This window comes from Myotis yumanensis, unplaced genomic scaffold, assembly GCF_028538775.1.
Source record: "Myotis yumanensis isolate MYYU_CA2020_CCGP unplaced genomic scaffold, mMyoYum1.0.hap1 SCAF_6, whole genome shotgun sequence".
Taxonomy (NCBI): Eukaryota; Metazoa; Chordata; class Mammalia; order Chiroptera; family Vespertilionidae; genus Myotis; species Myotis yumanensis.
This window is the reverse complement of record NW_027223757.1, coordinates 24,298,132-24,324,659: the sequence shown is the minus strand read 5'-3', so window position 1 is coordinate 24,324,659 and position 26,528 is coordinate 24,298,132. Positions and strand designations below refer to the sequence as shown.

General features: G+C 41.8%; 1 protein-coding gene and 1 long non-coding RNA gene across 4 annotated transcripts in view; one reads left to right on the top strand and one right to left on the bottom strand.

Moving 5' to 3' along the window:
• The window catches only part of MAP3K5 (mitogen-activated protein kinase kinase kinase 5), a 169,284-nt gene that overhangs the window by 119,975 nt on the left and 22,781 nt on the right, over positions 1 to 26,528 (top strand). For both annotated transcript variants that reach the window (XM_070417761.1, XM_070417762.1), the window contains 9 exons: positions 2,955 to 3,088; positions 9,345 to 9,472; positions 9,896 to 10,032; positions 13,486 to 13,591; positions 18,444 to 18,601; positions 21,497 to 21,674; positions 22,433 to 22,453; positions 23,572 to 23,749; positions 23,840 to 24,008. In XM_070417761.1, coding sequence (XP_070273862.1) covers positions 2,955 to 3,088; positions 9,345 to 9,472; positions 9,896 to 10,032; positions 13,486 to 13,591; positions 18,444 to 18,601; positions 21,497 to 21,674; positions 22,433 to 22,453; positions 23,572 to 23,749; positions 23,840 to 24,008 — 1,209 coding nt within the window. The remainder of the gene's footprint in view (positions 1 to 2,954; positions 3,089 to 9,344; positions 9,473 to 9,895; positions 10,033 to 13,485; positions 13,592 to 18,443; positions 18,602 to 21,496; positions 21,675 to 22,432; positions 22,454 to 23,571; positions 23,750 to 23,839; positions 24,009 to 26,528) is intronic.
• Positions 2,357 to 26,528, bottom strand: part of LOC139012196 (uncharacterized) — a 53,726-nt gene continuing 29,554 nt past the window's right edge. The window contains exons 2-6 of one of the 2 annotated variants that reach the window (XR_011471827.1): positions 24,627 to 24,776; positions 23,797 to 23,954; positions 23,577 to 23,704; positions 9,707 to 9,788; positions 2,357 to 2,579 (exon numbers count right to left, since the gene is read on the bottom strand). This is a non-coding gene — a long non-coding RNA (uncharacterized lncRNA). Of the gene's footprint in view, positions 2,580 to 9,706; positions 9,789 to 16,786; positions 16,952 to 23,576; positions 23,705 to 23,796; positions 23,955 to 24,626; positions 24,777 to 26,528 lie in introns of those variants that run through there. The other variant, XR_011471829.1, reaches the window with a different exon arrangement.

Here is a 26,528-nt window from a genome sequence, read left to right as displayed (position 1 = left end):
TATGTGTGTGTGTGTGTGTGTGTGTGTGAGAGAGAGAGAGAGAGAGAGAGAGAGATCGGCTATCTCCTATACACGACTTAACTGGGGATCAAACCTGCAATCTAGGTAGGTGTCCTGACTGGGAATCAAACTCACAATCCTTTGGTACACGGAATGACACTCCAACCAACTGAGCCACCTGGCCAAGGTTCTACCTTTTTTAGTAAAAGGTGAAAGATTTATGCGGTCTGAAGAGAAACCAGAGCATGGTTCTACCTTTTTTAATCACATAGTCTCACATGGTGCCAGGTATCCAAGCAGAAGTACAGTCAGAAGGCTTTGAAAAGTTTGAAGCTGGGTGTGGGTATGACAAAACCAGAATTGTTTAAACAGTATCTCAAACTGAGGGGAGGAGTATATGGATTGAAGGGGGCAGAATAAATGCTGGTAAATTGGCTTGAAAGTTGTTTAATCAATGTTAAATCAATGAAAGAATGAATACCATAATCAAGCTGAATACCATAATCCGGCCATTATTAATCCATTCTCTTTTCATCTCCTTTTCTTATTTAATTGAAAAAAAATTTACCGAGATACTTCTGGTGCTCAATACAAAATATGTTGTGTCTCCCTCTTCATCCCTCTCCCAAACACATGGATATATTCTCCTTCCATCTGTCCCTCCTCTCTCTCTCCCCCCTCCTTTCTTCCCTCTCTTTTCCCCCAACATCCTTCTTTTTCTGCATTTTCACCTCACTGTTTTATCAAAATGAGCTTATGATTGAAACAAGCCTGAGACAGTCATGGCAGCTGGCCCTGTGCACCTGTTTATACATAGTTGCCAGTGTGCATAAAGGGAAAGGTGACCCCTTTTGGGATGGAGTGGGGACAAGCGAGATACAAGGAAGGTTTTCCTTTGACTCAAGCATCTGCAGGATGATGAAATACCTTACCATCTCCTTTCCTGATTATTTGCCTCACAAACAGTGAATTACAGTTTAGAATTCATTTAAATCAATTCGGAATCATCAAGTTTCTTCAGCATCCTTTTTCTATTTTGGTTCATATCTAAAGCTCAATACCCAGTTACCACTCTGTCTGAGCAAATATGTCACTTAGAGTGTTGTATGATATGAGTGTCAATTTGTTACCCAGTCATTCATTCTGTTGGCAGAAGGAAAGTTTTTCCTCTACCAACTTAGGTTCACTGATGGAGACCTGCAAATTAACTGGCAAAAGACACATTAACAGGAAAAAAGATAAAATTTATTCATGTATATGGGAACATACAAAGAAGTGGCTCCTGAACAGCTAGAGTTAAGAGTTGATCTTACCAAGAAAAATCCTTAATAGAACTTCAAGGGAAAGAAAGCACGTGGCGGGAAACTAAGTAGAAGCAAGTGGAAGGTACAGAAGCTTTTGGAAAGGTTTTGTCTTTGTAATTTCTCATCCAGGTATGAGTGGTCCTAAACCTCCCAGAGAGAGGTTATGGCAGCTGTATTTTCAAGAAACTTTGCTTAAGTCAGCACAAGAAGTTTAGATAAGGATTTTTCTGCAGCTGCTACTTACTTAGATGTTTTCATCAGCTTAAAATAATTGTCATACCACATTTGTGTGTCCAAGTGTATATCATCAATTCACTCAAATATTTATTGGACACCTACTATGTAGTAGGCACTGTTCTAGGTGCTGGGGACACAGCAGAGAACAACAGAGGAACATCCCTCATTGAGCTTACATTCTAGTGAACAATAAACAGCATGAATAAGTAAAATTTGTAGTATGTTTGGAGAAAAAGCAAGGAAGGCATTAGGAAGTTAGTTTAATGGAGTGTGCAGTTTTAGACAAGGCAGCCAGGGAAGACTCCCTGACAAGGTGATAGTTGAGTAAAGATCTGAGGGAGGAGAGATCAATCAAACTTTATATGTGCACCTGCAGCATTTTTCGCATTTTATTGATATTATTAATAGTGATTTCTGTTTTTCATATTTCTTTATTAAGAAGGCGATACTGAAAATTAGCAAAGGTACTATTAGGGTCGTTGAGGTGACCACTCCGTTGATGTGATGAAGAACAGAGGGAAATGCATGGCTTTTTCAAAGGTTGCTTTACTGTCGGTCCCTTGACCATGCAAGGACTACGTGCATCACCACTTCGTCATTTGCCGTCCTAGGCTGATTCTCTTTCCAGCACCAGTTTAGATTGCTCTGGGCAGGCAACAATAGAGGGATGATTCCAGAAGTATTCCCATTGTTGCTTCAAAATGCAGCCGTTTCCCTTAGCAACAACCCGATTTGCTTGCCTATTGCCATAGAAATAAAATGCAAAATACATAAGCAGTGTAATTCTATCTTTTATTTTTTTTAACATTCCTTTCCCTGCTGCTCCTCTTTTTCTCCATTTTTGTCATTTAACATGCCCTGCCTTCCCTTGGCTCTTGGCCCAGCTCTGTTCTACTTTTCCTGACCACCATGTAGATAATTCTCTGTCTTCTATGGACCAGGCAAACTAGTAAGACCTCAAATTTTTCTTCTTACCCAAAGCCTTTCAGTGGTTTTATTCTCCTGGTAGAGTGTGAAATACTTTAATAGCACCAGAAGCTGAAAAACAAAAGAAAGATTAATTAGATGTGATAGGTATTGATACTAATCATACTTATCTCTAGAGTCAGTGAAAAACAGGATTAAGTGGGTAAAAGAATCCAAGTGGGCTTTTGAAAAAAACTCTTATGGATTTAAATACATAGTCCCCACTGTATTTGTACCAGCTGTGAAAACGTGAGCACACAATCTGGTTTATATTGCGAATGTCTATTTTTTGGTTCTTAAAGCTGCTTTTTTTCGAATTTAATCTTATTGTTTCCCTTGTATAGCCATCTGCTAAAATAAGGAAAAATGCTCTTGGAAAAAGTTGATGTTAAAAATGTAGAATGCAACTAATGTTTCAATATTCTCTCTCCATTTTTCCTTTTGTAGTATGACTATGAATATGACGAAAATGGTGACAGAGTCGTTTTAGGAAAAGGCACTTACGGGATAGTCTATGCAGGTCGAGACCTGAGCAACCAAGTCAGAATCGCTATTAAGGAAATCCCAGAGAGAGATAGCAGGTATAGTAATTGTGGTTAATAAAGAGCTGTTTTCTAAGGTATTTGGGGTTGTTTGTAGCCTTTTAGAGAATATTTTGGTGAAACTCTGTCTGAGAACTCTGTGGTTTTAATGAGCTCCCTGTGAGGTTAAGCTGCTGCATCATTCAGTGATTCAATTACAAGACTGGTGGGAAAGGACAGCATCTCTGAGGAAACAGAACTCTTAAAGAGTGGAAAAAAGAATGGCCCTGTGTGTGTTGGGCCCAGGTATGTCAGAGAGCAGTGGTTTATTACAGGGGCACATGGGGAACCAGCACTATCTGAAGCTATTCTAACCAGAGGTTCCAGTTTCCAGTCCAGCAGTTAAAGGAGGTTGGAAGTCGTCACTCCATCTTAACAACAAATAGAAAGCTAAACACACTGAGAAATCAGCAGCTCTCCTTAAGGGTTATTTGTCAGTATTAATGTTAAATTTTCTGGCTTATAAATGTTAGAAATCCGTTTTTTTTTAATGACTAACTCAAACCATTCTGTGTGTTGAGTCATCAGAGAAGTAAGGTCACAGGACAAGCTGCTGCCCGCCCCCGCCACCCCCCGCTCCAATGCCCCAAATTGGAGAGACAGTCATAGAGGAGACCCACACTGTTGGGAGTTTTGCTTTCAGGAGCACAACTAGATCCTCACAGAAGAAAATCCCCTCATACTTCTGAGAGGGGTTGGGGAGAAAGGAATCATTTTGAAATACACCAGAGCATTCTGTTCTTAACAAGGCCTGCCCTCAGGAGAAAGCATTTTACCAGGGCCTCGCCTATTGGGGTGTTATCAGAACCTAACCAACCTGGGAAAAGGGAAATACTCAACTCCAGCCTCTTCTAGCCATCCTGGCCCACCTCAAGGGTTTGGAGTGGACCGAGAAGCACTGGAGCAGTTCACAGCCCAGTGGCCCAGGCTCACTAAAAGACTAGAATGCTTCCCCTCCGAGAGTTCCTTTACCTGTTATAACATGCCTGATTTTCAACAAAAGTTACAAAGCATACTAAAAGGCAAAAGGCACAGTTTGAAGAGACAGAGCCAGGATCAGAACCGTCTCAGATATGGCCATGATGTTGGAATAATCAGACCAGGAATGTAAAACAGTTATGATGAATATGCTAAGGGCTCTCCTGGATAAGGTAGGCAGCCTGTAAGAACAGGTGGCAATGTCAGCAGAGAGGTGGAAATCCTAAGAGAGAACCAAATAGACACACTAGCGATAAACCAGTAACAGAAACGAAGAATGCATTTGCTGGAGTGGATGCCTAGCTCAATCTCTATGCTTGAGGCTATGTCAGTAGAATATTCCAAAACTGAAAAGCTAGGAGAACAGACTGAAAAAGAGAGAACAGAATATCCAAGACTGTGGGACAACTACAAGAGGTGTAACACTCCTGTCTAGTGGGAATAACAGAAGGAAAAGAGAGAAAAGGACAGGAGAAATATTTGAAGAAATGGTATGAACCACACATGGTGGGGACTTTTTTGGAAATAAGAAAGTTGTTCAGGGGAGAAACAGCTCTGGTAACAGGATTTTCTGTTGCTCCTGGCTCTAGTGTTCTATTCTACCATTGGCTTCTCCAACCACTAATTATCTCTTCTCCCAATCTCATGATTTCTGCTGCCCTCGTGGCTTTTGTTGTGTCTTCTCTCCATAAGATCCTGCTCCTACAAAAACTGTATATGTTTTCCATGTGTTGTGCATTCACACTCTGAAGGAGAAAGGATTGGATTGAGTCCAGTGTTACTGAAGTCCTTATTTGGCCAGACTTCAATGCCGGGCTGCATCATGAACTTACCTAGGCTTCCTCGAATCCACTTTTCTGTGTCCATGGTAACAGGGTCACATGTCCAGTTTTCTTTAAAAAGGACACTCTCCTAAGCTTCCTGGGTCATCTGTCTTCCTAACCTCTCTACTTGTAAGTCTAAAAGGCACTTCCAGGTTAAGATGGTCAAAACTGAACCACGGGTTTTTACCAAACCCAAATGGACTCTACTTGAAGTGTTCCATGTCTCAGTTAAGGTTACCCCATCTATCCAGCTGTTCAGGCTAAAACCTAGGATTCGTTTGGATTCCTCTCTCTCTCTCTCTCTCTCTCTCTCTCTCTCTCACTCTCACTTTGCATCAACTCCATCAGCGAGTTGTACTATTATCTCAACCTCTGCAGTCTCTCCTGAATTTTTCCACTCCCATCACAACTCTAGGCCTCCAGGTCCCTCACCCAGACTCCCTTCTGCAAATACCTTGTAACTAGACTCTGCTTCCACTGTTTCCTCCACCCCAACTCCATCCCTCCTCAGAGAAGCCAAAGATCTTTCTGAAGTTGAAATCACATCTTGTCACTACCACTTAAAACCCTTCAATTGTGCCTTAGCTGATTGGGCCCAGTGGATAGAGCGTCAGCCTGCAGACTAAAAGGTGCCGGATTGGGTTCCAGTCAAGGGCATATGTCTGGGTTGTGGGCTCCATCCCCAGTAGGGGGCGTACAGAAGGCAGCTGATCAATGTTTCTCATCATTGATATTTCTGTCTCTCTTTCCCTCTCCCTTTCTCTCTGAAACCAATAAAAATATATTTAAAAAAGAAAAGAAAAAGAAACCATTTCCAAGCTCTTTAAAAAATAAACACCCTTCAATTGTAACCAGCGTAAAACCAGAACCCTCTGCATAGACATCTGCCTCCCTCTGTGGCCTCACCTCCTCCACTACAGCCACACTGACCTCTCCCTATTCATCAAGCGCACGAAGGTTCATTCCCCAAAATCCAGCAGGATTGCCTCATTTTATCATTTAGTTCTCAGTTCAAATTTTAAGCCATCAGAGAAGCCTTCTCACACTACCCCAGGCTGAAAAAGACACATGAAACCTGGGTCCCAGCTCCCAGATCTCTTTCTGCCTCTCCATCTTTAGGGTGTGACTTTCACAGGTGACCTCTCTGCCTCCAGATCCACATTCTAGGCAGGAAGAAGAAAAAAGAAGATAAACTTTTCCAGAACTATCCAGCATACTTTTACCAAAAGCAACCACCCCTTACTACCAGGGAGGCTTAGGAACTCAATAGCTTTTTAGTTGGCCATTTGTTTCTCCAAACAAAATAATAGAAAGAGGAAGAACAGATGCTCGGTAGGCACACAGCTGCTGCTGTCTGCCACGCATGGTTTCATGTTCTCTATGCTATTGTTGCAGTTTCCTCTTTGAGATATATTTATGAATTCTTAAAGCGGTGATAGAACGTACTCATTAAATACCTAGAATAATATGTGTCAATTTGTCATATTAAATTTTTTGTTAAATATTCCTAATAGTTCTTAAGTAATATGTGCATAGCATACATTTTGAAATAATAAAGGGGTTGTCACTATCAAATTGCTGCAGCAAACTCACTAATCTTTAGCAACTTCCCCTCCCCTCCCCCCTCCCCCCCAGATGCATATAAGTAAGTACTTGGAAGAAAGCCACTTTTAAAATCATCTTTGTAACTTAAATTTATTCAGCCGCCACTGTGCACACAAAGCACACCAACAGCAGCAAGGTCCTGTTTTATAACAGTGCGTTTGGCGTAATGTGGGTTGTTCAAAACGTGCATGATAGGCCCTTCTCTTGAGCACCTGGTGCAGGGCATCTTATCAATAAAAGAAGATTACAATAAAGTCTATCATATTATTGTGAGGTGCAACACACAAGGGTGTTTCCATCTGTGTGCCCTGGAGAGGTTTTGATGTTGCATTTTAAAAGATAGCAGTTAGAAAGGATAATTACTGAAGTAGTAGGATGGGCGTGAATAATGCATGATCCAGCATACACTAAACATTGCCATCTGTAATGAAGGATCATAGCAACAAAAAGTGTCTTCCGTGTTTCCTTCATACTCTGTGAACACTTTGTTAGAGAATCAGAGTGTAGTTAAGAGTGAGGGAGAGGAAGTACACTATCATAGTCCCAGCTAGTTGTTACTCTCAGGTTGGCTTCTTCCTCTAACAGTCTAGACCCCTGAGCTATTTATTTAGATCAGTTATTCTCTCCCCAGCTCTATACTAGAGCTAATTGGGGAACTTGTAAAAATACTGAATGCCGGCCCTACCCCAAAAATTCTGGGTTGGGTCTGTGATATTTTTGAAAGGCCTTCCAAGGGATGCAAATGTCCATCCAATGTGGGAACCACTGGTTTAGATGGTTGTAGTGGGAATTTGACTCAGAGTAGGTGCTCTGGAGACAATATAGATTAATAACTTTTCAAAGCAGAATATATGTAAGCATCTCTGATCTATATCATTTCTTCTTTCTATTGATACAGCTAGTTGAAAAGAAATAGGATTGCCTTATAATTCCCATAGATACGCATAGCTTATTGACCTGAACAAATTTTAATTTTTCCCTTTATTGAGTAAGATATTACAAATGTGTCCTTATCCCCCCAGTGTTCCCTCATCCCCCCAATCCTGCCCTCACCCTCACCCCCTGTTGTCCACAAATTCTAATTTTGTGCTCATGCAGCGCTTGGCACTTACACTTAGTGAGAATTGCTGGGTGTTAGTAGCCATTTCCATATTGGAGAAGCGTTCTTATTCTTAACTAGGATGAATCCTGATTATTATTGTAATTTTTGAGCTATCCTTTGGTTACCTAATGAGGGGGTAAGGGCTTGGCATATGTTTGTTTCTCCAGGATCTTACATTTAAACAATCATAATTGATTTTCAGTGGAGGGTCAGGAGGTGGGAAACCTTTGGTTCATCATAAACTGAGTTAATCACTTGATTAAGGTCATTTAGTCATCAAGATAAACCTGTACATAAGGCCAATATTTGCCACTAATTTATCTCATGCATATCAAGAGCAATCTTATCAACTAGTGTTATTAAAATGGTTTACACCCCATGGAAAAAAATAACTTGCAAATATCTTCATAGTTTAGAGTCATTACCTAAGTATCTTATTGGTAATGCTTTTTACTGGTATTTTTCGTGTTAGCTCATTCAAGCAATTATCAAAATGGTGATGGTCTTCACTGATATCCTGTTAAAGGGCTCAGGTTAATAGCTGCCTTCATAGTTCCTAGAGCTATTCTGAAGGAAGATAAAAGGAGTAAAAGTCAATTGTTTGTTGTTGGCAGTTTTCTGAATATTAGTTCACAGTTTTAAAAGTTCGTTTAAATTAAACAAATTTGGATTTTTGTAATCCAATATTGCTTTAGTTTATCCTGAAAAGCTTCCTGAAAATAGTATTATTCAGCACTAACCAATTCTAATATTTCTTATTGACATTCAAAAAAACCCATCCTGCCTATATGGATTTACCACAGTAAGATCTGAGCTTTGCTTGCATGTAGGACTGAAGCAAGTTATGAGACATCACATTTGTACTTAATATGTCTTAGTAGTTAGTGCCTTTCACACCTGTAGCCTTCACTGTAGAGCAGGGGGGGAAATTCAGGAATAGTTTTGATACTCTGCTTATCATTGCTGACATCTTGCCATTGTTAGTTGTATAATAATTATATTAGAGCTACAGTGGATTCAAGATTAAGAGTCTGCAAGTTTTATAGTTCCTCAGGTAATCATCAAAAGTGTTGTTCTGTCTGTTCCAGAAATATGAAATACTTTCATTTTATAATTTGATAAAACAACATATACCAAGTACATGATGTTGAAGTCTGGTTTAAAGCTGTATAGTGTATAGTCTTGGTTGGGATTGAATTTTTTTAAAAGCCTGATAGAATAGAATTGGTGAACACAGTAATGTGAGGATTTCAAAGCAAGGGGCTCAAGGAAACTTGTCATATAAATGGAATAGTAAAGTTACGTTGTTATGATACCAATAGACTTATGGCCAGTGAGGCTATAATAAGTTATGAGACAGCAAGCTATGTGGATTATTTCTATTTTCCTGGGTTCAAATCTTAATTCTGTCACTAGCTTTGCAATCTTGGGCAAGTTAGTCATCCTCTTTATGAATCAGTTTCCTCATCTGTAAAATGGTCATCTTAATAGTCTTCTCATGGGGTGGTTGTGAGAAATAAGTTAATATATACAAAAGGCTTAGAAAAGTGCCTGACATATTTCCCCTCAGACCCTACCAGGCCTTCAACTTCACAGAATTTATGTTATTAGAAATGAAGGCCTCAGATGGCCATATTTGATTTTATATATGGGTATAATAGCTGACAGTTTCATTTTACATTTTGTAAACTTATATGCTAAAGTCTGGCTAACACAATTAGCTCATTGACATTTGCGTGTCTTTTAGATACTCCCAGCCCCTCCATGAAGAAATAGCATTGCATAAGCATCTGAAGCACAAGAATATTGTCCAGTATCTGGGTTCTTTCAGTGAGAATGGTTTCATTAAAATCTTCATGGAGCAGGTTCCAGGAGGTAAGAGATGTTTTTTTCCTTTAAAAACTACAAATTTCTAGGGCCTCGAAGAGGAGTAAAACTGAATGGGATTTGTAGGTTTATAGGTCTTAATTGGTCTAAGTTAAAAGAAAAGTTAGCCACATTGCATTACCTTCCATTTTATTAGAAAACAGTAAGTATCTGAAATCATTTTAATATCAATCATTGCAACTTGGATTAAGGTTAGTGAATGAGTGGCTTTTTACTACTTACTATTTTATAATGAGCATCTTCAGAGCAGGGACACTTGCCTATTCATATTTGAGCCCTTGTATCCGGTACAGTTCCTGGGCCACTGTAAATAACCAATAAATGTTAGCTTAAATTAGTATTACTTTATTAATGTACTTTAAGAACTCATTTGGATTAAGATTTTATTCGCTGTTTTTCCCTACTTTACAGGAAGTCTTTCAGCTCTCCTTCGTTCAAAATGGGGCCCATTGAAAGACAATGAGCAGACAATTGGATTTTATACAAAGCAGATACTCGAAGGATTAAAATACCTCCATGACAATCAGATAGTTCACCGGGATATAAAGGTAGGATGAACTAGGATTCATTTTCATATGTTCCTTGTTGGGTAATTGTTTTATTTGCAAAAGCCATGTTATGTTATGGGTATTAACTTAGAATGGTGAATAAATAAATCTTAGGAATAGAAATAGAAGATATTGCTCTGTCCTGAATCAGTCATTGATATTCATATCTTATCTATGTAAGGAATAAACTCCTTATCCACGTTCAACCAACAAAGACTGAGCTTCCACTACGTGCCTGGCACTGTTCTGTGTGAGTTTTGTCACAGCAGAACAAAATTGAACAGGAGGATGATCCCTGCTTCTGGGAATTTAGAAGCTGGTTAATCTTTGTATTCTTGCCCATAGTATCTACTCAGTAAATATTTATTGAATCAATGAATAAATGATTAGAAGGAAAAAAGAGCCCTAACTGGTTTGGCTCAGTAGATGGAGCATTGGCCTTGGACTGGAGAAGTGTTCTCGGTTTGACTCCGGTCAAGGGCATGCACCTTGGTTGTGGGCTCGATCCCCAATAGGGGTTGTGCAGGAGGCAGCTGATTGTTGTTTCTCTCTCATCGATGTTTCTAACGCTCTATCCCTCTCCCTTCCTCTCTGTAAAAATCAATAAAATATATTAAAAGAAAAAAGAATCTCTTCTCACAACCATCACATATTCATGGATTAAACGAATATTAGATAACTTAGCAGATTCTCTTTAAAAAGAGAATATTCAGAACTAAATTTCTGACAAAGGCTGGACTATGGAAAGTAAATTAATATTACTACCCTAAAATCAACCCAAATATCTATTTATTTGTGATATACTAGTATCTTATTATTCTAGAAAAATAAGTAAAACAACCCAAATGCCTATATATTTGTGATATATCTTATTCTTCTAGAAAAATAAGTAAAATAACATAGAAAAGAAAGTAAAGTGACTGGGGAATTATGACTATCACTAATAACCCGGTGCACAGATTCGTGCACATTGAAAGGAAATTAATTAGAAGAAATATTTTAATATTGCTATTCACCCTTTCTCTATAATAGAAGTTTCAACCACATTCATGATTGACAATGACAGACTGAAAGACAGGCGTTTGGCGCCAGCGAGAGCTTTATATGTATTGTACATGCACAAGTTAACTTAGCCTTTTATGGATATAGAATAAACTTGCTTAATTAGAACTGCTTTCTGATTTAGCTAAACTTTTTCCAGCCCAGTGAAGCACCCCAACTTCTCTTTCGGGTAATTGTCAGCAACACAACAGTAAATATCAACATGAAGCAGATTATTATTGTAGATCACGAAGGGAGAACAAAGGGTAAAATATTTAACAATTTTGCGCAGTGAGAAAACCTGAAGTCATTTTCAAGGTCCACCATTTTTTACTTCTTTTCAGTCTGCTCAAGTTTCTAAGCTTTCTAAATCTCCGTTTTCCGGCTAACGAAAGAAAATAGGATTCCACCGAGTCTCCTATCTACCTAACTGCAGGACTTCTGTGAGGATCAAATGAGATGAGGCACATGAAAACACTTCACAGACATTTGGTTACAGTGTGAAATGTTTCCACCTGGCTATAAAGCAAGTCATGTTTCTGGGATGAAGAAACTGCAAGGAGACTAGTTGCTAGGGAGAGGAAGCCAGGCATTGCTACATGATGTCATTACTCGATGCCCACAACCACCATTTTGGGGCTGGGCTGGGCTATGGGCTGCATTTTGCATCTTGGCAGCATTGGCTGCGATTTGGTAGGCTGTCACTCCGGGGTGGTGGTGGGGCCTGTGTCCCATTTGGAGGAAGCCAAGTGTTGCTTTGTCGGCACCAGGTCCACACTGTCATTTCTCTGTAAATGGCCAGTGTGCGTCATGGCAACTCCTGCGTTGAGCGTCTGCCCCCTGGTGGTCAGTGCATGTCATAGCGACTGGTTGTATGGGATGAGGGACACTTAGCATATTAGCCTTTTATATCCTATCTAATAAAAGAGAAACATGGTAATTAGCCATACCTCCGCTACCCTTCCCATTGGCTAATCAGGGCGATATGTAAATTAACTGCCAGCCAAGATGGCGGCCGGCAGCCAGGCAGCTTGAAGCGAACAGGAGGCTTGCTTGCTTCAGTGACAGAGGAAGCCAACGTTCCCCGCCTGCCGCTGCCGGCCTCTGAGCTTACAGTTTGAAACATTGTTACAAATATAGAAGCTAAACAAAACCCCAGAAACCTGCTTTCAGCCAGCTGGGATCTCAGAGCTGGAGTTGAAACAGTGTTTCGATTATAGAACCCAAACAAACCAGATACCTGCTTTCAGCAGCCGAGGCCTCAGAGCTGGAGCCAAGCCTCAGAGCTAAAGCTGGCCCAGAATAAAAAAAGAAAAAGAAAAAAAGGAGCAGTTGGGAGCTTCAGTCACCCGCCAGCCTGAAAACAGCCCTTAGCCCCTCACCCAGACTGGCCAGGCACCCAAGCGGGACCCCCACCCTGATCCAGGACACCCTTCAGGGCAAACCAGCTGGCCCCCACCCATGCACCAGGCCTCTATCCTATATAGTAAAAGGGTAATATGCCTCCCAGCACCGGGATCAGTGGAGCCGCGAGGCCTCCCGGCACCAGGATCAGCGTGACAGGGGGCAGTGCCCAAACCCCCCGATCGCCCTGCAGCTCTGTGTGTGACAGGGGAAGGCGCCCCAACCCCTTGATCAGCCCTGCTCTGTGCCTGATAGGGGGGAGCTCCCCAGCCCCCTGATCGCCCTGTGGCTCTGTGTGTGACAGGGTGTGGCGCCCCAACCCCCTGATGGGCCCTGCTCTGTGCATGACAGGGGGTGGCGCCGCAACCTCCCTATCGACCCTGCCTTGAGTGTGACAGGGAGCGGTGCCCCAACCCCCCAATCGGCCCTACCCTGAGCGTGACTAGGGGTGGCATCGCAACCTCCCGATCCGCCCTGCTCTGTGCATGACAGGGGGCGGCGCCCCAGCTCCTCAATCGGCCCTGCTCTGAGCCCGACCAGGGACTGCACCTAGGGATTGGGCCTGCCCTCTGCCACCCGGGAGCAGGCCTAAGCCAGCAGGTCATTATCTCCCGAGGGGTCCCAGACTGCAAGAGGGCACAGGCCGGGCTGAGGGACCCCCTCTCCCCCCCGAGTGCACAAATTTTTGTGCACCCGGTCTCTAGTATATAGATAATTGAACTTGTTATACATGTACCATGCATAGGCAACCCCTGCCATCTGTAAACTGTAGCATGCTCTAACTAACCATGTTTGACCTTGTGACCCAAGTGGCAATTGTGGACAACTGATAACATATAAACAAAAATGGTGTCAAGAATTTCTTGTTGAGATTAACTATTAACGAAGAATATAAAATTAGTGTCCTTGTTTGCTCTAAGGACACCTTTTCTTGTTGGATTTGAGAGCCAACAATACACAGGATTGGAAGAAATGTAATGTTTTTTATTAAAATCCTCTCTTTTCTAGGGTGACAATGTGTTGATTAATACCTATAGTGGTGTTCTCAAGATCTCTGACTTCGGCACATCAAAGAGGCTTGCTGGCATAAACCCAAGCACTGAAACTTTTACTGGTATGTTTTTGCAATGATGATACAGATCTTATGTAATTAAATAAATAATTGCTGCGTTTGAACATAATGTAAGAGATAAATTTAGTTGTTCTCACAAATATTAATGTTGATATCTTTTGATGATTACTGAAAAATGATATACAGAAGTTGATCTGACCCTTTTCTCATCTTAAATTTATAGGACCTATTCAATCTCCTTGCTTGATGCTACTGAAGATTTTTTTTTACCTCTTCATTTGTTTGTTTTTCTTTTCATGTCATTACTTCTCTCCTGTTTGGCCTACAATCAATATAATCCTGACAAGATTTTTTTAAAACATTTTTCAGCCTAACCTCTCTGTGATTCTTACTCATACCTTAATCACTTCCCATGTGGACTATGAATTCCCTCTTTTCTAAACTGTTTACTCCCTGTGATGCATTCCCCTGCTCACAACATAAATAACTGCAGGAGTTCAGCCCCTTTCAATCCTGAAAGAGGAAGTGACTCACCAACTCAGAAGTGGGATGGGGAGAGAGCTTTTCTCAGAGGTTAGGCAATGCAACCACTGAGCTGCCTCTAGAGCAAAGTCCTGGGAGGGAGGAGACACAGGGGTTCTAAAAAGACAACAGTGGCCAAGAGGAAACCGAGGCTCAGAGAGATTCATGACTGCCCAGCAGTCACCGGGAGGGCATCCGAAACTTCAGCCCTGCTCTCCATTCCAAGCTCTTAGCACTCCATTCTGCTATTTCTCAGGAACTATTATTATTAGAGAAAGATTTAGGAGGGAAAAAAGATAATGAATTAAGCAAAATGGCCAGATGTCCCCATTTCTTAGTTCTGTGAGGTAGGTGGTAGTAACTCCATTTTGCAGATGAGGAAATTGAGAGAAAAGGGACATCAAAGTCACAACAGTTTATAAATGATAAGGTCAGATTTTTTTTATCTACCCTTTGCTCTCTGCTTTGGCCTTCTTGCGTCAGTCAGTATTTCTCTCCACTTTGCTAAAGTATCTATTCTGGAAGCCTGGAAGGGGGAAAAGAGAGAAATTCCATATGCTTTCTCTTCAGAACACCCCATCAGCGACACCTCTGGCCTAGTTCCTACTATAACAGCAATGGGAATTTCAGGGTAAAGAGTTAAACACATTTAGAATGCATTTTCTTTTCTTTTCTTTTTTTCAAAATAGGTTCTAATTTATTAGTAATTTCAGATGTCTTTATGTTTCTTTTCTCATTCTGTATCAGTTTGGCAAGAGACATTTTAAATGCTTCCAAGACTCAGTAACTTCTGAGAGGAAAATCCCTACTTTCAGACACTTTATTTGGGCGAGATGTCACTTGAATATCTCCTGATAATCTTGAAAACATTTTTTGTTAGTTCTCGAAGGAGTTCTAGTACAGTGGTCATCCAGGGCCCTGTGCTTGTACGTCTCTCAGTGGCCTCAGGGGAGACACGTATGATTAATGTGCCGAGTCTGTCTGCAGCGCTGGTCAGGAGGGCCTGGGTGTGCGGACCTGGATTCTCGGCCGTAGGCCTTGGAACTAACCACGTCCCCAGCGCTTAGTCAGCCTCTGATGAACTGCGCTGAAAGACCTCGGTCCATTTCACTGCCTGGTCATGTGATGAGAGGGAAGGCAGCAGCGACCACCACCTATAGAGTGTATACCCAACTGTGCTAAGTGCTTTATATATGTTATTTCACTGAAATTCATATATCAGCCCTAATCCTTAGGTATCATTATCCCAGTTTAGGGTGAGAAAATGAAGGTTCAAGGAGGTTAAGTAGCTTGCCCAAGGTCACAAAGCTAACCAGTCATAGAGCTGCGCTTCAAACCAGACGTAACATGCCGAATGAAATTAACTTCTCCCCAGACCTGTTCCACCCACACTTTTCCCCATCGCAGTTAATGGCCACTCCAAACTTAGAATTATCTGTGGCGCTTCTCTTTTCTCACACTCCCACCCAATCCATCAGGGAAACCTATTGGCTCTACCTTCAAAGTGTGTCCAAAATTGGAACAGTTCCTCACTGCCTCCACTGCTACCACCCGAGTTTCTCACCTGCGTTACCTCAATAACCTCTTCTCCCTGCCTCCTCTCTTGCCCTCTATGTCCATTCTCAACCTCAGCCCTATCACTCAGAGACCACAGTGACTTGCTGCTACTTTCACAGCAAACAAACGCCGAAGTCCTTACAATGGTGGACAATTTGGAATTCGTCACCATTTAGACCTCATTTCCTACTCTTCCCCCCTTGCTCACTCTGTCCCAGAAACTTAGGCCTTCCTGCCTTTCCTTCATCGCGCTGCAGGGCCTTTGCACAAGCTTTTCCTGCTGCTACAACACTCTTCTCCCAGCCATCTGCATGGCGGAGTCCCTCTCCTCCTTCAGGTCTTACCTCAGATGTCATCTCGGTGAGCCCCTTCCTGTTTGCATGGCAGCCCTCCCTGGTCACATCTGCTACCCTTTTCTTACTCTTGTTTTTTTTGGGGGGGTTTGTCATGATACATAACTTTCTAATATACTATACAACTTACTTGTTTATTATGCTGTAGTTTATTGTCTGTCTCCCACTGCAAAAACGTCAGCTCCACAAGCACAGAGATTTCTGTCTGTTTATTCTGCAGCTATATTCTAAATGCCTAGAACAGTGCCCGGCCCATGGTAGGCCCTTAATATGGAACTGCTGGACATATGAATGAATGGACACAGTGTGATGTCAAAATTGAAGCTTGTAGCTACTAAGCTGTAGTGGCTCCCCAGACTGGCTTTCAGCTTTGTTACCCAGCTCTGTAAATCTCTTTATATAAAATATTATGTGTCATGTGTTTGTGGAGTGAAGGGAACAGATATGAACACATGACCAAACCTGTTTTTATTGCCACTTGCTCAATGAGGGATAATTAAACACAATTGGCAGGTAGCACTCTTTGAAATATCTGATGAATAAAAACATTGCATAATTTATTATTAAGATATGACTTGAATTGTCCAATTCTTTTCAATTTATATACTGTTGATCAGTTGTGATGCCTACTACGATATTAAAACAACTCAAATTCTCTCAGTAATTCTATTTTAGACCCAGAGACAACAGAAAGGAGCAGTAGGCTTCAACACATATTTTTTAAAGACCACTTGATTTAATTTACATCATAAAACATGATCACTTTGGGGGAAGCTATAAATGAAGATAAATCACAATACTTTTCTCCTAAGCATAGGTGACTTGAGGAGTGTGGTGGCCTGATCCTTGGCCAGGTGAAATGCTTCCGTCCAGGAATTTTGCTGATTTAAGCTGAGAGCAGACATGTGCAGGTGTATGTGAACATGAACTTGAGCTACTGCTACGTAATGATGAGGTCTGGAGGATAAAGCTGCCAAGATAACAATACTAAATTAATTGACAAAATTAATAGACTTTATTTATTTTTATGACAACAGCCAGCTTCTAGCTCAGGGGTGGGCAAACTTTTTGACTCTAGGGCCACAATGGGTTCTTAAACTGGACCGGAGGGCCAGAACAAAAGCATGGATGGAGTGTTTGTGTGAACTAATATAAATTCAAAGTAAACATCATTACATAAAAGGGTACGGTCTTTTTTTTTTTTAGTTTTATTCCTTTCAAACAGACCGGATCCGGCCCTCGGGCCATAGTTTGCCCACGGCTGTTCTAGCTCATGACAGTAGCTTTCATAGGAACAACTTAGAGGAATTTTGCATAGCAGTTTTCACCTACAAATCATGCACAAGGCATTTGTAAAAGGTGGTGTCTGTATTTACCAAAATGTCTGTCATTGGTTATGAATCAGAAAAGATTGAAGTAGCACTTTTGGCAAATGCCTCAAGATTTGAAATAATTCAAGATGGCATCGTGGAGGAGTTCCTATTTGCTGATTATACCATTTGTATGAATATATCAGAAGCAGGGGATGTGGCAATAATCTGTTTCTCTTCCCACTCTGTCCTCATTGCTCGACTTCGGGGAATCACTGCAGCAGGCGTTAGAAACACAAGTCCAGCCTCTCACTTGAGCCAAGGATACAACTGCAGTTGAGTGTTTATCAGAGACATACCAGACCACAACTAGAAACACGGGATCTTGGCTCCCCCACTTAATTCTCTTTCCATCATATTGCATTCTTCAACTCTTTGATTCTTTATATAAAATATCCTCTCTTTTTTTTTTTTTCATTTTATTCTTCACTCTGTACCTGGTGATTTGTCTGTACTGATGGCTCATGGCCTGACTTTGACCTGTTAAACCCATTATTCCATGGACCACAGGCACATAGCAGAAGTCGTAAATATTTGATTTATAGATTTACATTATTTTTGACAATACCTTTTAGAATCTGCATGCTTGAATGATTTAGAAATAAGAATGAAAACAGAAGAACTAAGCATTCAAATCAGGAATTGAGAAATATAAATCTAAGGAAATTGATGACTGACCTAGACTTTTCTTGGAAAAGATTAGAAGTATTCATAATGAGAGTTTTCACGTGCTTCAAAAACTGATTTTAGAAAACGTGTGTTGGTGTATTCTCTGTTGTTCTCAAATGACCAGTTGTTAGAAGTTTCTAAGAGGTCCTAATGGAATAATGCCTTAATTATACTATTTAAGAAATGAGAACGTATCTGTTCATATCCAGGTAATATTGGTAAACTATTTTCACCTCGCTAATAAAATCCATTATAAAAACTGCTATTTTCTCTTGTATTCACAGCAGAGAAAAACTGGCATTCAAAAAGGATGCAGTATTAAGACCTGAATCATACTTTTAATGTGCCTTATTTATGTAGAGGAATTGAAACTGTCGTTAGATGTTCTCTTTTGAAGTAGGATTGTGTTTGTGCTCTTCCCAGGTACCCTTCAGTACATGGCACCAGAAATAATAGACAAAGGACCCAGAGGCTATGGGAAAGCAGCAGACATTTGGTCTTTGGGTTGCACCATCATCGAAATGGCCACAGGGAAACCGCCCTTTTATGAACTGGGAGAACCACAAGCAGCAATGTTCAAGGTCACATTTTGTATATCTTAAATATCTTAAAAACCAGTGGGTAAAACTGCTGGCTGTTCCGTGTGTGCATGCCATCTGCTTTTAGCCAGAAGGCAAGGAGCCTAAGTGAGCACCGTCTGAGAGCATATTATAGTTCAAGATGATTCACTCCCCTCAGTCGGTGCCTCATAAGAGGCTCTCCCCACCTTAGTTTTCTCAGCTATAAAGCGGCACGCAGTGTAACTTCCATTGACCACATTTTCACAGTGCCGTGTAAAGAACACACCACTCCATGGAAGATTGTGTAAGCTCTTTGGGAAACACAGGTTAAAAAGCTTCCATGGAGGTAGATATAAGAACATTTTTTATCTATTTAAGTATTAAACCAAATAAATATTTTCCTTTACTTTATTATAAGAGTTTGACATCTCCATTTTAAAAAGGCATGGTTTTGCTATTTTAAGTACACATCTTATTCTCATACTAGAGGCCCAATGCATGAAATTTGTGCATGGAAGTGGGGGGGGTCCCTCAGCCAAGCCTGCACTCTCTTGCAATCCAGGACCCCTCAAGGGATGTCTGACTGCTGGTTTAGGCCCACGGGATCAGGCCTAAACAGGCAGTCAGACATCCCTCTCACAATACAGGACTGATGGCTCCTAACCACTCTGCCTGCCTGCCTGATCACCCCTAACTGCCTTTGCCTCAGCCCTGCTGCCACAGCTTCGTCCAGAAGGTCATTCGGCTGTCCAGTCTAATTAGCATATTATGCTTTTATTATTATAGACTAGAGGCCTGATGCATGAAATTCGTGCAAGAGTAGGACTTCCTTCACTCTGGCACCTGGGACCTGGGCTTCCCTCACAGTGGGAGGCTCCACCCACCCACCACAGCCTGCTGTCCAGTGGCCTGGGCCTCCCTCTGTGGGGCAATCTTGGGGCGATGGCCGGGCCCCTGACTAATTGCATCGCACCCACCTTGGCTGGCCTGGCGCCAATGGGTGTCATAACGTGGTCCTGGATGGTCATTTTGCTCTTTGGCCATTCAGTCGATTTGCATATTATGCTTTTATTATATAGGATACTTACTCTTCTAGTCTCTTAATTTGCCCATTAGTAACTCTTTTGGGAGTGGGAAGCAGCCCAAATAGGGAGCATCTGATATCAAAATAGAGCTGAGAGAGCCCTAGGCTACAGCTTCCAAATCTGGAGACTGGGCAAAGCAGTGACCTGTGGCTGAGTCCCTGAAGTTCTCACCTGCTACAGCACCACGCCAAAGTGAAGTTTAAACTGAGAACTTGGCCTGGCCGGCATGGCTCAGTGGTTGAGTGTCGACCTATGAACCAGGAGGTCAGGGTTCGATTTCCTGTCAGGGTACATGCCTGGGTTTTGGGCTCGATCCCCAATAGTGGGTATGCAGCAGGCAGTTGATCAATGATTCTCTCTCATCATTGATGTTTCTCTCTCTCTCCCTCTTCCTTCTTCTCTGAAGTTAATAAAAATATATTTAAAAAAAACAAAAATTAAAAATAAAATAAACTGAGAACCTGTTTCCTGAGGCGGAAAGCTCACATTCTTCTGTTCTCTAAGGAAGAAGGCTTTTGATAACTTATTTTTTCCCCTGCCTCTGACCATGTCTCTAGCACTCTTTCCATTGCTGAAGAGCCTCTCAGGAGAGGCCCTGTGTTACATACCTTTGCTTCTGTACAAAGCTTGGTTTACTTTGAGCTTGAAGATGATGTGATGGGATACTGCTGATACAGAAATGAGTAGTGTAACCAAGCCTGAAGAGTGATGAGAGCTTCCTTTTTTGACATGAATGAATGTCTTTCTCTTCTTGGCCAATCTCGGAAGTTGTTACCAATGTTTAGGACTTCACTCTGAAATGCTGCTGTTACCGTCAGTGCAGGGATCATAATACAATGTGCTTTAGACGCGATAGCGTAGACTCTGACACTGACTTACAGTGTTTGAATCCAGGCTCCAACACAGTCAAGCTAGTTGATGACTGAGAAAATTACTTAACCTTCTTGTACCTCAGTTTCCGCATCTCTAAATCAGGAATAAATTTAGTACCTATGTAGTAGAGGTTTTTTGAGGAGTATATGAGATAATATGTGCAAAGCACTTAGAATAGTAAAGGCTATATAAATATTACAATTACATATTACCTATGTAATAATACACTTATATAAACTATCTAACATAAAAGATTTCCTTAGAAAATTTTCTCTACTAAATACATGAAAACATTGAAAAACATTTTTTAGAATGGCAGCAATGAAAAGAAAGTTGAATTGCTATAAAAATTCTATTTTATTTAAAGTGTTTTTAAATATCTTTTAATGTAGGCAGTTTGAGACGGGGGAAATATTCATAAATTATGGAGTAGAGGAAAGAACAGAAATTTTAAGCATTAAAGGTTCAAATCCCAGATTTGCCTTTTTATAACCATATAACCTGATCCCTCTGAGCCTCATTTTCCTCATTGGTGCAACAAATATAATAATATTCAATCCATTGAGTTGTTGGGAGGAGATTCATTGAATGAAAATGGAAAAAGCCAAGCACAGTGCCTGGCACACCACTGTCATGACCAGCACAAGGGTCCAATTAAAAACATCCTTTCTTCTCGCTGGTGTGCGAATGTGTCCTCAAGCCTTGAGGACTGAATTGCTACTTTATAGTGCTGTTTAGTGTCTTACGCTAATCACTCTGCCTATGTCATTGATAAAGTTGCAAAAGCACTCTGGAAACTTTCTATAGCCTGCAGAAAAAGTATCCTACCTCCCTTTGAGAAAATCCATGAGTTCATAGCATATGATAAAGGATTTTGTTACAGTAGGAGACCAAGTTATGATGCCAGGAGCTCATGGGATGAGATGTCACTCAGAAGCCCCATTGTGCTGTTTCTTAGGTGGGAATGTTTAAAGTCCACCCGGAGATCCCGGAGTCCATGTCAGCGGAGGCCAAGGCATTCATATTGAAGTGTTTTGAACCAGACCCTGACAAGAGAGCCTGTGCTAACGACTTGCTTATTGATGAGTTCTTAAAAGTTTCAAGCAAAAAGAAAAAGACACAGCCTAAGCTTTCAGGTATGTGGTTGCATTGAAGGAGATACAGTTCAGAGTCCCTAAACCCTAAGCTTTTAAGATGGACGATTTTTCCAGAAACAAGCTAATCTGTCTGTAGATGTCACTGGAAATTGCTGTAAACACTGGCAGTGTTGTCAGGCATCCAGTTTCAGTATCGGGAAGCTGTGTTACCATCACCTTCACAAACGCCAGGACCTCATGCATAATAGTGTTTCATCATTCGGTTAGTAGGTATTTTTACTGTGTCAGTATCTACAGCATTCTAGCATGCTGATCCAAAGGTTAAACTGGAAAAAGGGTGAAATACAGCCTTTTAGAGCTGAAACTCCAAATTACAACTAATGGGTTACAGGTCTGTTATAGAGCTGAGCTGTTGAATTTTCAATCTTTCTAGATAATATGTTATTTTCATTTTAGGCAGTAGAAAATACTTATTGCTTCTTAGAGAATATCGTTCTGAGTAATTAACTCCTCTCCCTCCAAAAAAAGAAGCATTGCCAGTTATAAGTAAAACAGCAGTGTAAAAATGTTAATTACATTTTTGCAAGGATTTCCATAACTCATTTCTGAGAGGAAAAAAACAAGTAAATGATCTATTCGTTGTTGGTGTTTTGGTGTTTCTATGGGATGAGGGTGGGCAGCTTGAAAGCTTGGAAAGGGCATTGCTTCCCACATCAAGTCCTCACTTTTTGTTGGCTCCTCAGTTTAACATCAACCCCAATGTGTGTTTATGTTGTTCTTTGCTTTTCTTCCCACAGCTCTTTCACCTGGATCAAATGGTGAGTTTATTGTTATATTTCCCATTGAGCTGAAGCTGGGTGGGTCATGTGATCAGCTCCTCAAATAGACTCCCCCTCCTCTCCCTGCTTTCAGGGGCGGCTGCTGGTACTAAGGCTGTGTGCAGCTGCAAGCCTGGCGGGGCTCATTCTGTCAAAACCCCTCACCTTTCTCTTTCATGAGGGAAGCTTCAGTTGTTCCTCCCTAAATGCATGAGGGTGTTTATATTTTTGAAGTCTTCAATTTGAGTGGAGTCCACACTTTCTTAGCTTGGAGCAAGTTGGTCATAGAATCATAGTATCTGACAGCTGGGAAAGAGATCATCTAGTGCCGTGGTCGGCAAACTGCGGCTCGCGAGCCACACGCAGCTCTTTGGCCCCTTGAGTGTGGCTCTTCCTAAGCCTTAGGAGTACCCTACTTAAGTGAATAATAATATACCTACCTATATAGTTTAAGTTTTAAAAATTTGGCTCTCAAAAGAAATTTCAATCGTTGTACTGTTGATATTTGGCTCTGTTGACTAATGAGTTTGCCGACCACTGGTCTAGTCCATTGGTTTCTGAAATTTGTGTTTAGCAGTGAACCCTTTTTTACGTGAATCCTCAGGCAGAGCCCTGATGTATAAGGCTCACAGAGCATATTTGTTTTAGGTAAAACAGGGTTGGAACCTGTGTTCTAGAATCACAGAATCCTACTTACTCACCCCATCCAAGGCAGCCCCAAGGTGCTAAGGTGGACCCTTACGCCTCTGAGGAACATGGTTTAAAACTTAGGGATCTTGTCCTTTACTCTATAGAGTAAACAGACCTAAAAATGACCTTCCTGTAATCTGACAAGTGGACAATAAAAACAGAGGGATTGGAACCCAAGGCGTGCTGGGTCTGATGCTTCCTCCACAGTTTCATGCTCCTGAGATCTTCCTGACAGGGCCCACGAGGCCGCTTCCTCACCGACCCCTCCTGCGGGGGTCATATATGGAGCCTGGGAGCAATCCGAATATCATGACCAGACTCTTAGGTTGGAACGAGACCCTTCACAGCTAAGACTGCTCTCGTTCAGTAGGCATTGCAGTATGTGTACATTTTTCCCAGCGTTAATTCTCTTCCCCTCCTACAAGCAGAATACCTTAGGAGCATATCCTTGCCAGTCCCTGTCCTGGTGGAGGACACGAGCAGCAGCAGTGAGTACGGCTCAGTTTCTCCTGACACGGAGCTCAAGGTGGACCCCTTCTCTTTCAAAACAAGAGCCAAATCCTGCGGAGAAAAGGATGTGAAAGGAATGCGGACCCTCTTTTTGGGGTAAAGACCTGACTTACTTTGGGGGAAGGAAGCGTGTGGTGTATCACCTTAGAAAGGAAAGTGTGATTTGTGCTGTGTGAATTATTGCAGCATTCCAGATGAGAATTTTGAAGATCACAGTGCTCCCCCATCTCCCGAGGAAAAGGACTCCGGGTTCTTTATGCTGCGGAAGGACAGCGAGAGGCGGGCCACCCTTTACCGGATCCTGAAGGAAGACCAAGACAAAGTTGTGAGAAACTTAATGGAATCTTTGGCTCAGGTAAGACCTTTCATGGATGCTTCATGTTTTCAGAGTTTACATATTTTAACTGTCAAAACCAGTGGGCCGTCTGGTGTGGCTCCGTGGTTGAGCGTCAACCTATGAACCAGGAGGTCACAGTTCGATTCCTGGTCAGGGCACATGTCCAGGTTGTGGTCTTGATCCTTAGTAGGGGGCATGTAGGAGGCAGCCAATCAATTATTCTCTCTCGCCATTGATGTTTCTATCTCTCTTACTCACTCTAAGTCAAATGCAAAGTTTTCCTGTTGGTGAAGTTCCCACTAGTCCCTACCAGCCTCTTTTACCCTTCATTTATTCATATATTCAACCAATCAATACATACACATTGAGCAACGTGAATTTCTCATTCTGACTGTAGCTCACAACTGCCTCTCAGTCACTCCTCTGAGCATGTAGGAAACATTGCAGATGCAGCAGAGGTGGAGGGGCTGCGTTCAGGTGGCAGACGATGGGCAATAACCAGTAAATTACATAGTGGGCGAGGGGCCATTGTGCTATGAAAAAACAAATCTGGCCAGTCCAACTCTGGTTCCCTCATGTATTTGTTCGCTGGGGTTGCCATAACAGATACCATAGACTGCGCAGCCGGGAACTTACTTCTCACGGTTCTGGAGGCTGGAAGTCTCAGAGCAAGGTGTCGCCAGGTTTGGTTTCTCCCGAGGCCGCTCTCCTTGGCCTGCAGGTGGCGCCTTCTCGCTGTGTCCTCATTGGCCTTTTCTCTGTGCACTCCTGGTGTGTCTTCCTCTCCTTATAAAAACATGAGTCCAATTGGGGTAGGGTCCCACCCTTGTGATCTCATTTAACCTTAATTACTTCCTAAACCCTATCTCCAAACACAAAGTCTAGGGCTTCAGCATAAGAATTTGGGCAGGGAAGGACACAGTTCAGTCCATGACACCTGGGACTTTGTTCCCTGGGATTCTGCTTACAGATACAAGTAGGAACCCCAGGCCTGCTGTCTCCTTTGGCTACAACCTGTCCTGCCCCATCTGTGTGGACTGCATATACCTTCTTCCCTCCCGTCTGTCCTGGGAAAACAGCTGCAAAAAGCATGGATGAGGAAGAGTTGGTCATGTGTTTAGTTTCTCAGTCTAACAATTTACATTGTTCTCAGTTTGGATTGGGGTGTATGTGGAGCCAGGTGCCCACAAGTGCTCTTACTTCCCTTCTCTCTCTCTCTCTCTCTCTCTCTCTCTCGATACCAATAAAAACATATCCTCAAGTAAGGATTAAATAAAAAAAGAGTAAATATGTATTTAAATATATTGGGTGGGCAAAAGTAGGTTTACAGTTGCTCATATGGAAAATAGAGTAATACAATAATTAATAAATAATACAAGAATAAACTTTTGAATACTCACAACTGTAAACCTACTTTTGCCTCACCCTGTATAGTAGCATATGTAATTAAATATATAGTTATAATGTGTAATAATAATAAATATTGTAAATATAAGAAATTTTAAACATATATAATAATAGCAAGCAATTTCTATGAGCCAGCTATCGTTCTTGGTATTTCATAGGTATTTGCTCATTTAATCCCCATGAGAATAGTGCTATATAAATAGTTCTGTTAGCATCCTCACTTTGCACAGAGGAGGTGAGTACACTTGCCTAGGCCATGCAGGCCTAAGTGACAGAGCCAGGCAGTCTGGCTCCCAGGTCTGTGCTCTCAACCACCACACTGCTCTCCTTCCTGGGATGACAGATGGTGACAAGTGATGGAAGAAACATAAAGCAGGGGAGGGGGTGGCATTTGGGGTGAGGGGACAGGAAAGTCATTGTGGAGTGAAGGTTCTCCTGTGGCCATTAGTGAAGATACCTGTTTTAGGCCAGAAACACAGGACTCAGGGATTGTTTAAATCTCATGTTCATCCCCAAAGGGTGTGCTGTTCCAGCACAGAAAATGTCTGGTTTTTTGGTGTTTTTCTTTGTCTCTCCACTGGATCATGGGTCCATCGGGGCAGAGACAACCTTGATCACTGTCATTGTCCCACCTCTCAGCACAGAGCCTAGCAAGAAACTCCACTTCCATGACTTTGCTGAAATTCTTAAATTTTTATGTTGGTTAATCCTCTCCAATGTTTTGTGATTCCCTAGTTTTTTAAGCCCACTTGAATGTTCTCTATAAAAAGACACATGAAAGTAAACCTTATTAAAAGAAGCCATCAGAGGGCATGCCTTGGTGCACCAGTAGGAGGGACCAGTGAGGACCAGAAACTGCTGGTCAGAATCACATGCTAAATCCAGAATCAAGTAATAGTGAGGGTCCTGCTGACTGTACTGCTGAGGCGACTGTGTATCCTTTCCTGTGATTCCACCTGATGGTCTCGTGGCAGAGCAGGTCCTGACCCAGCTAATTGGGCAGAAGAATGTAACGATCGAGAGCTTGGGCTCAGCCACAACTTACCTCAGAACTAGTTCCACCATTTAAAGGCTGTGTCGGACTCAAGGGTCCCGGGTTTGATTCCGGTCAAGGGCATGTGCCTTGGTTGT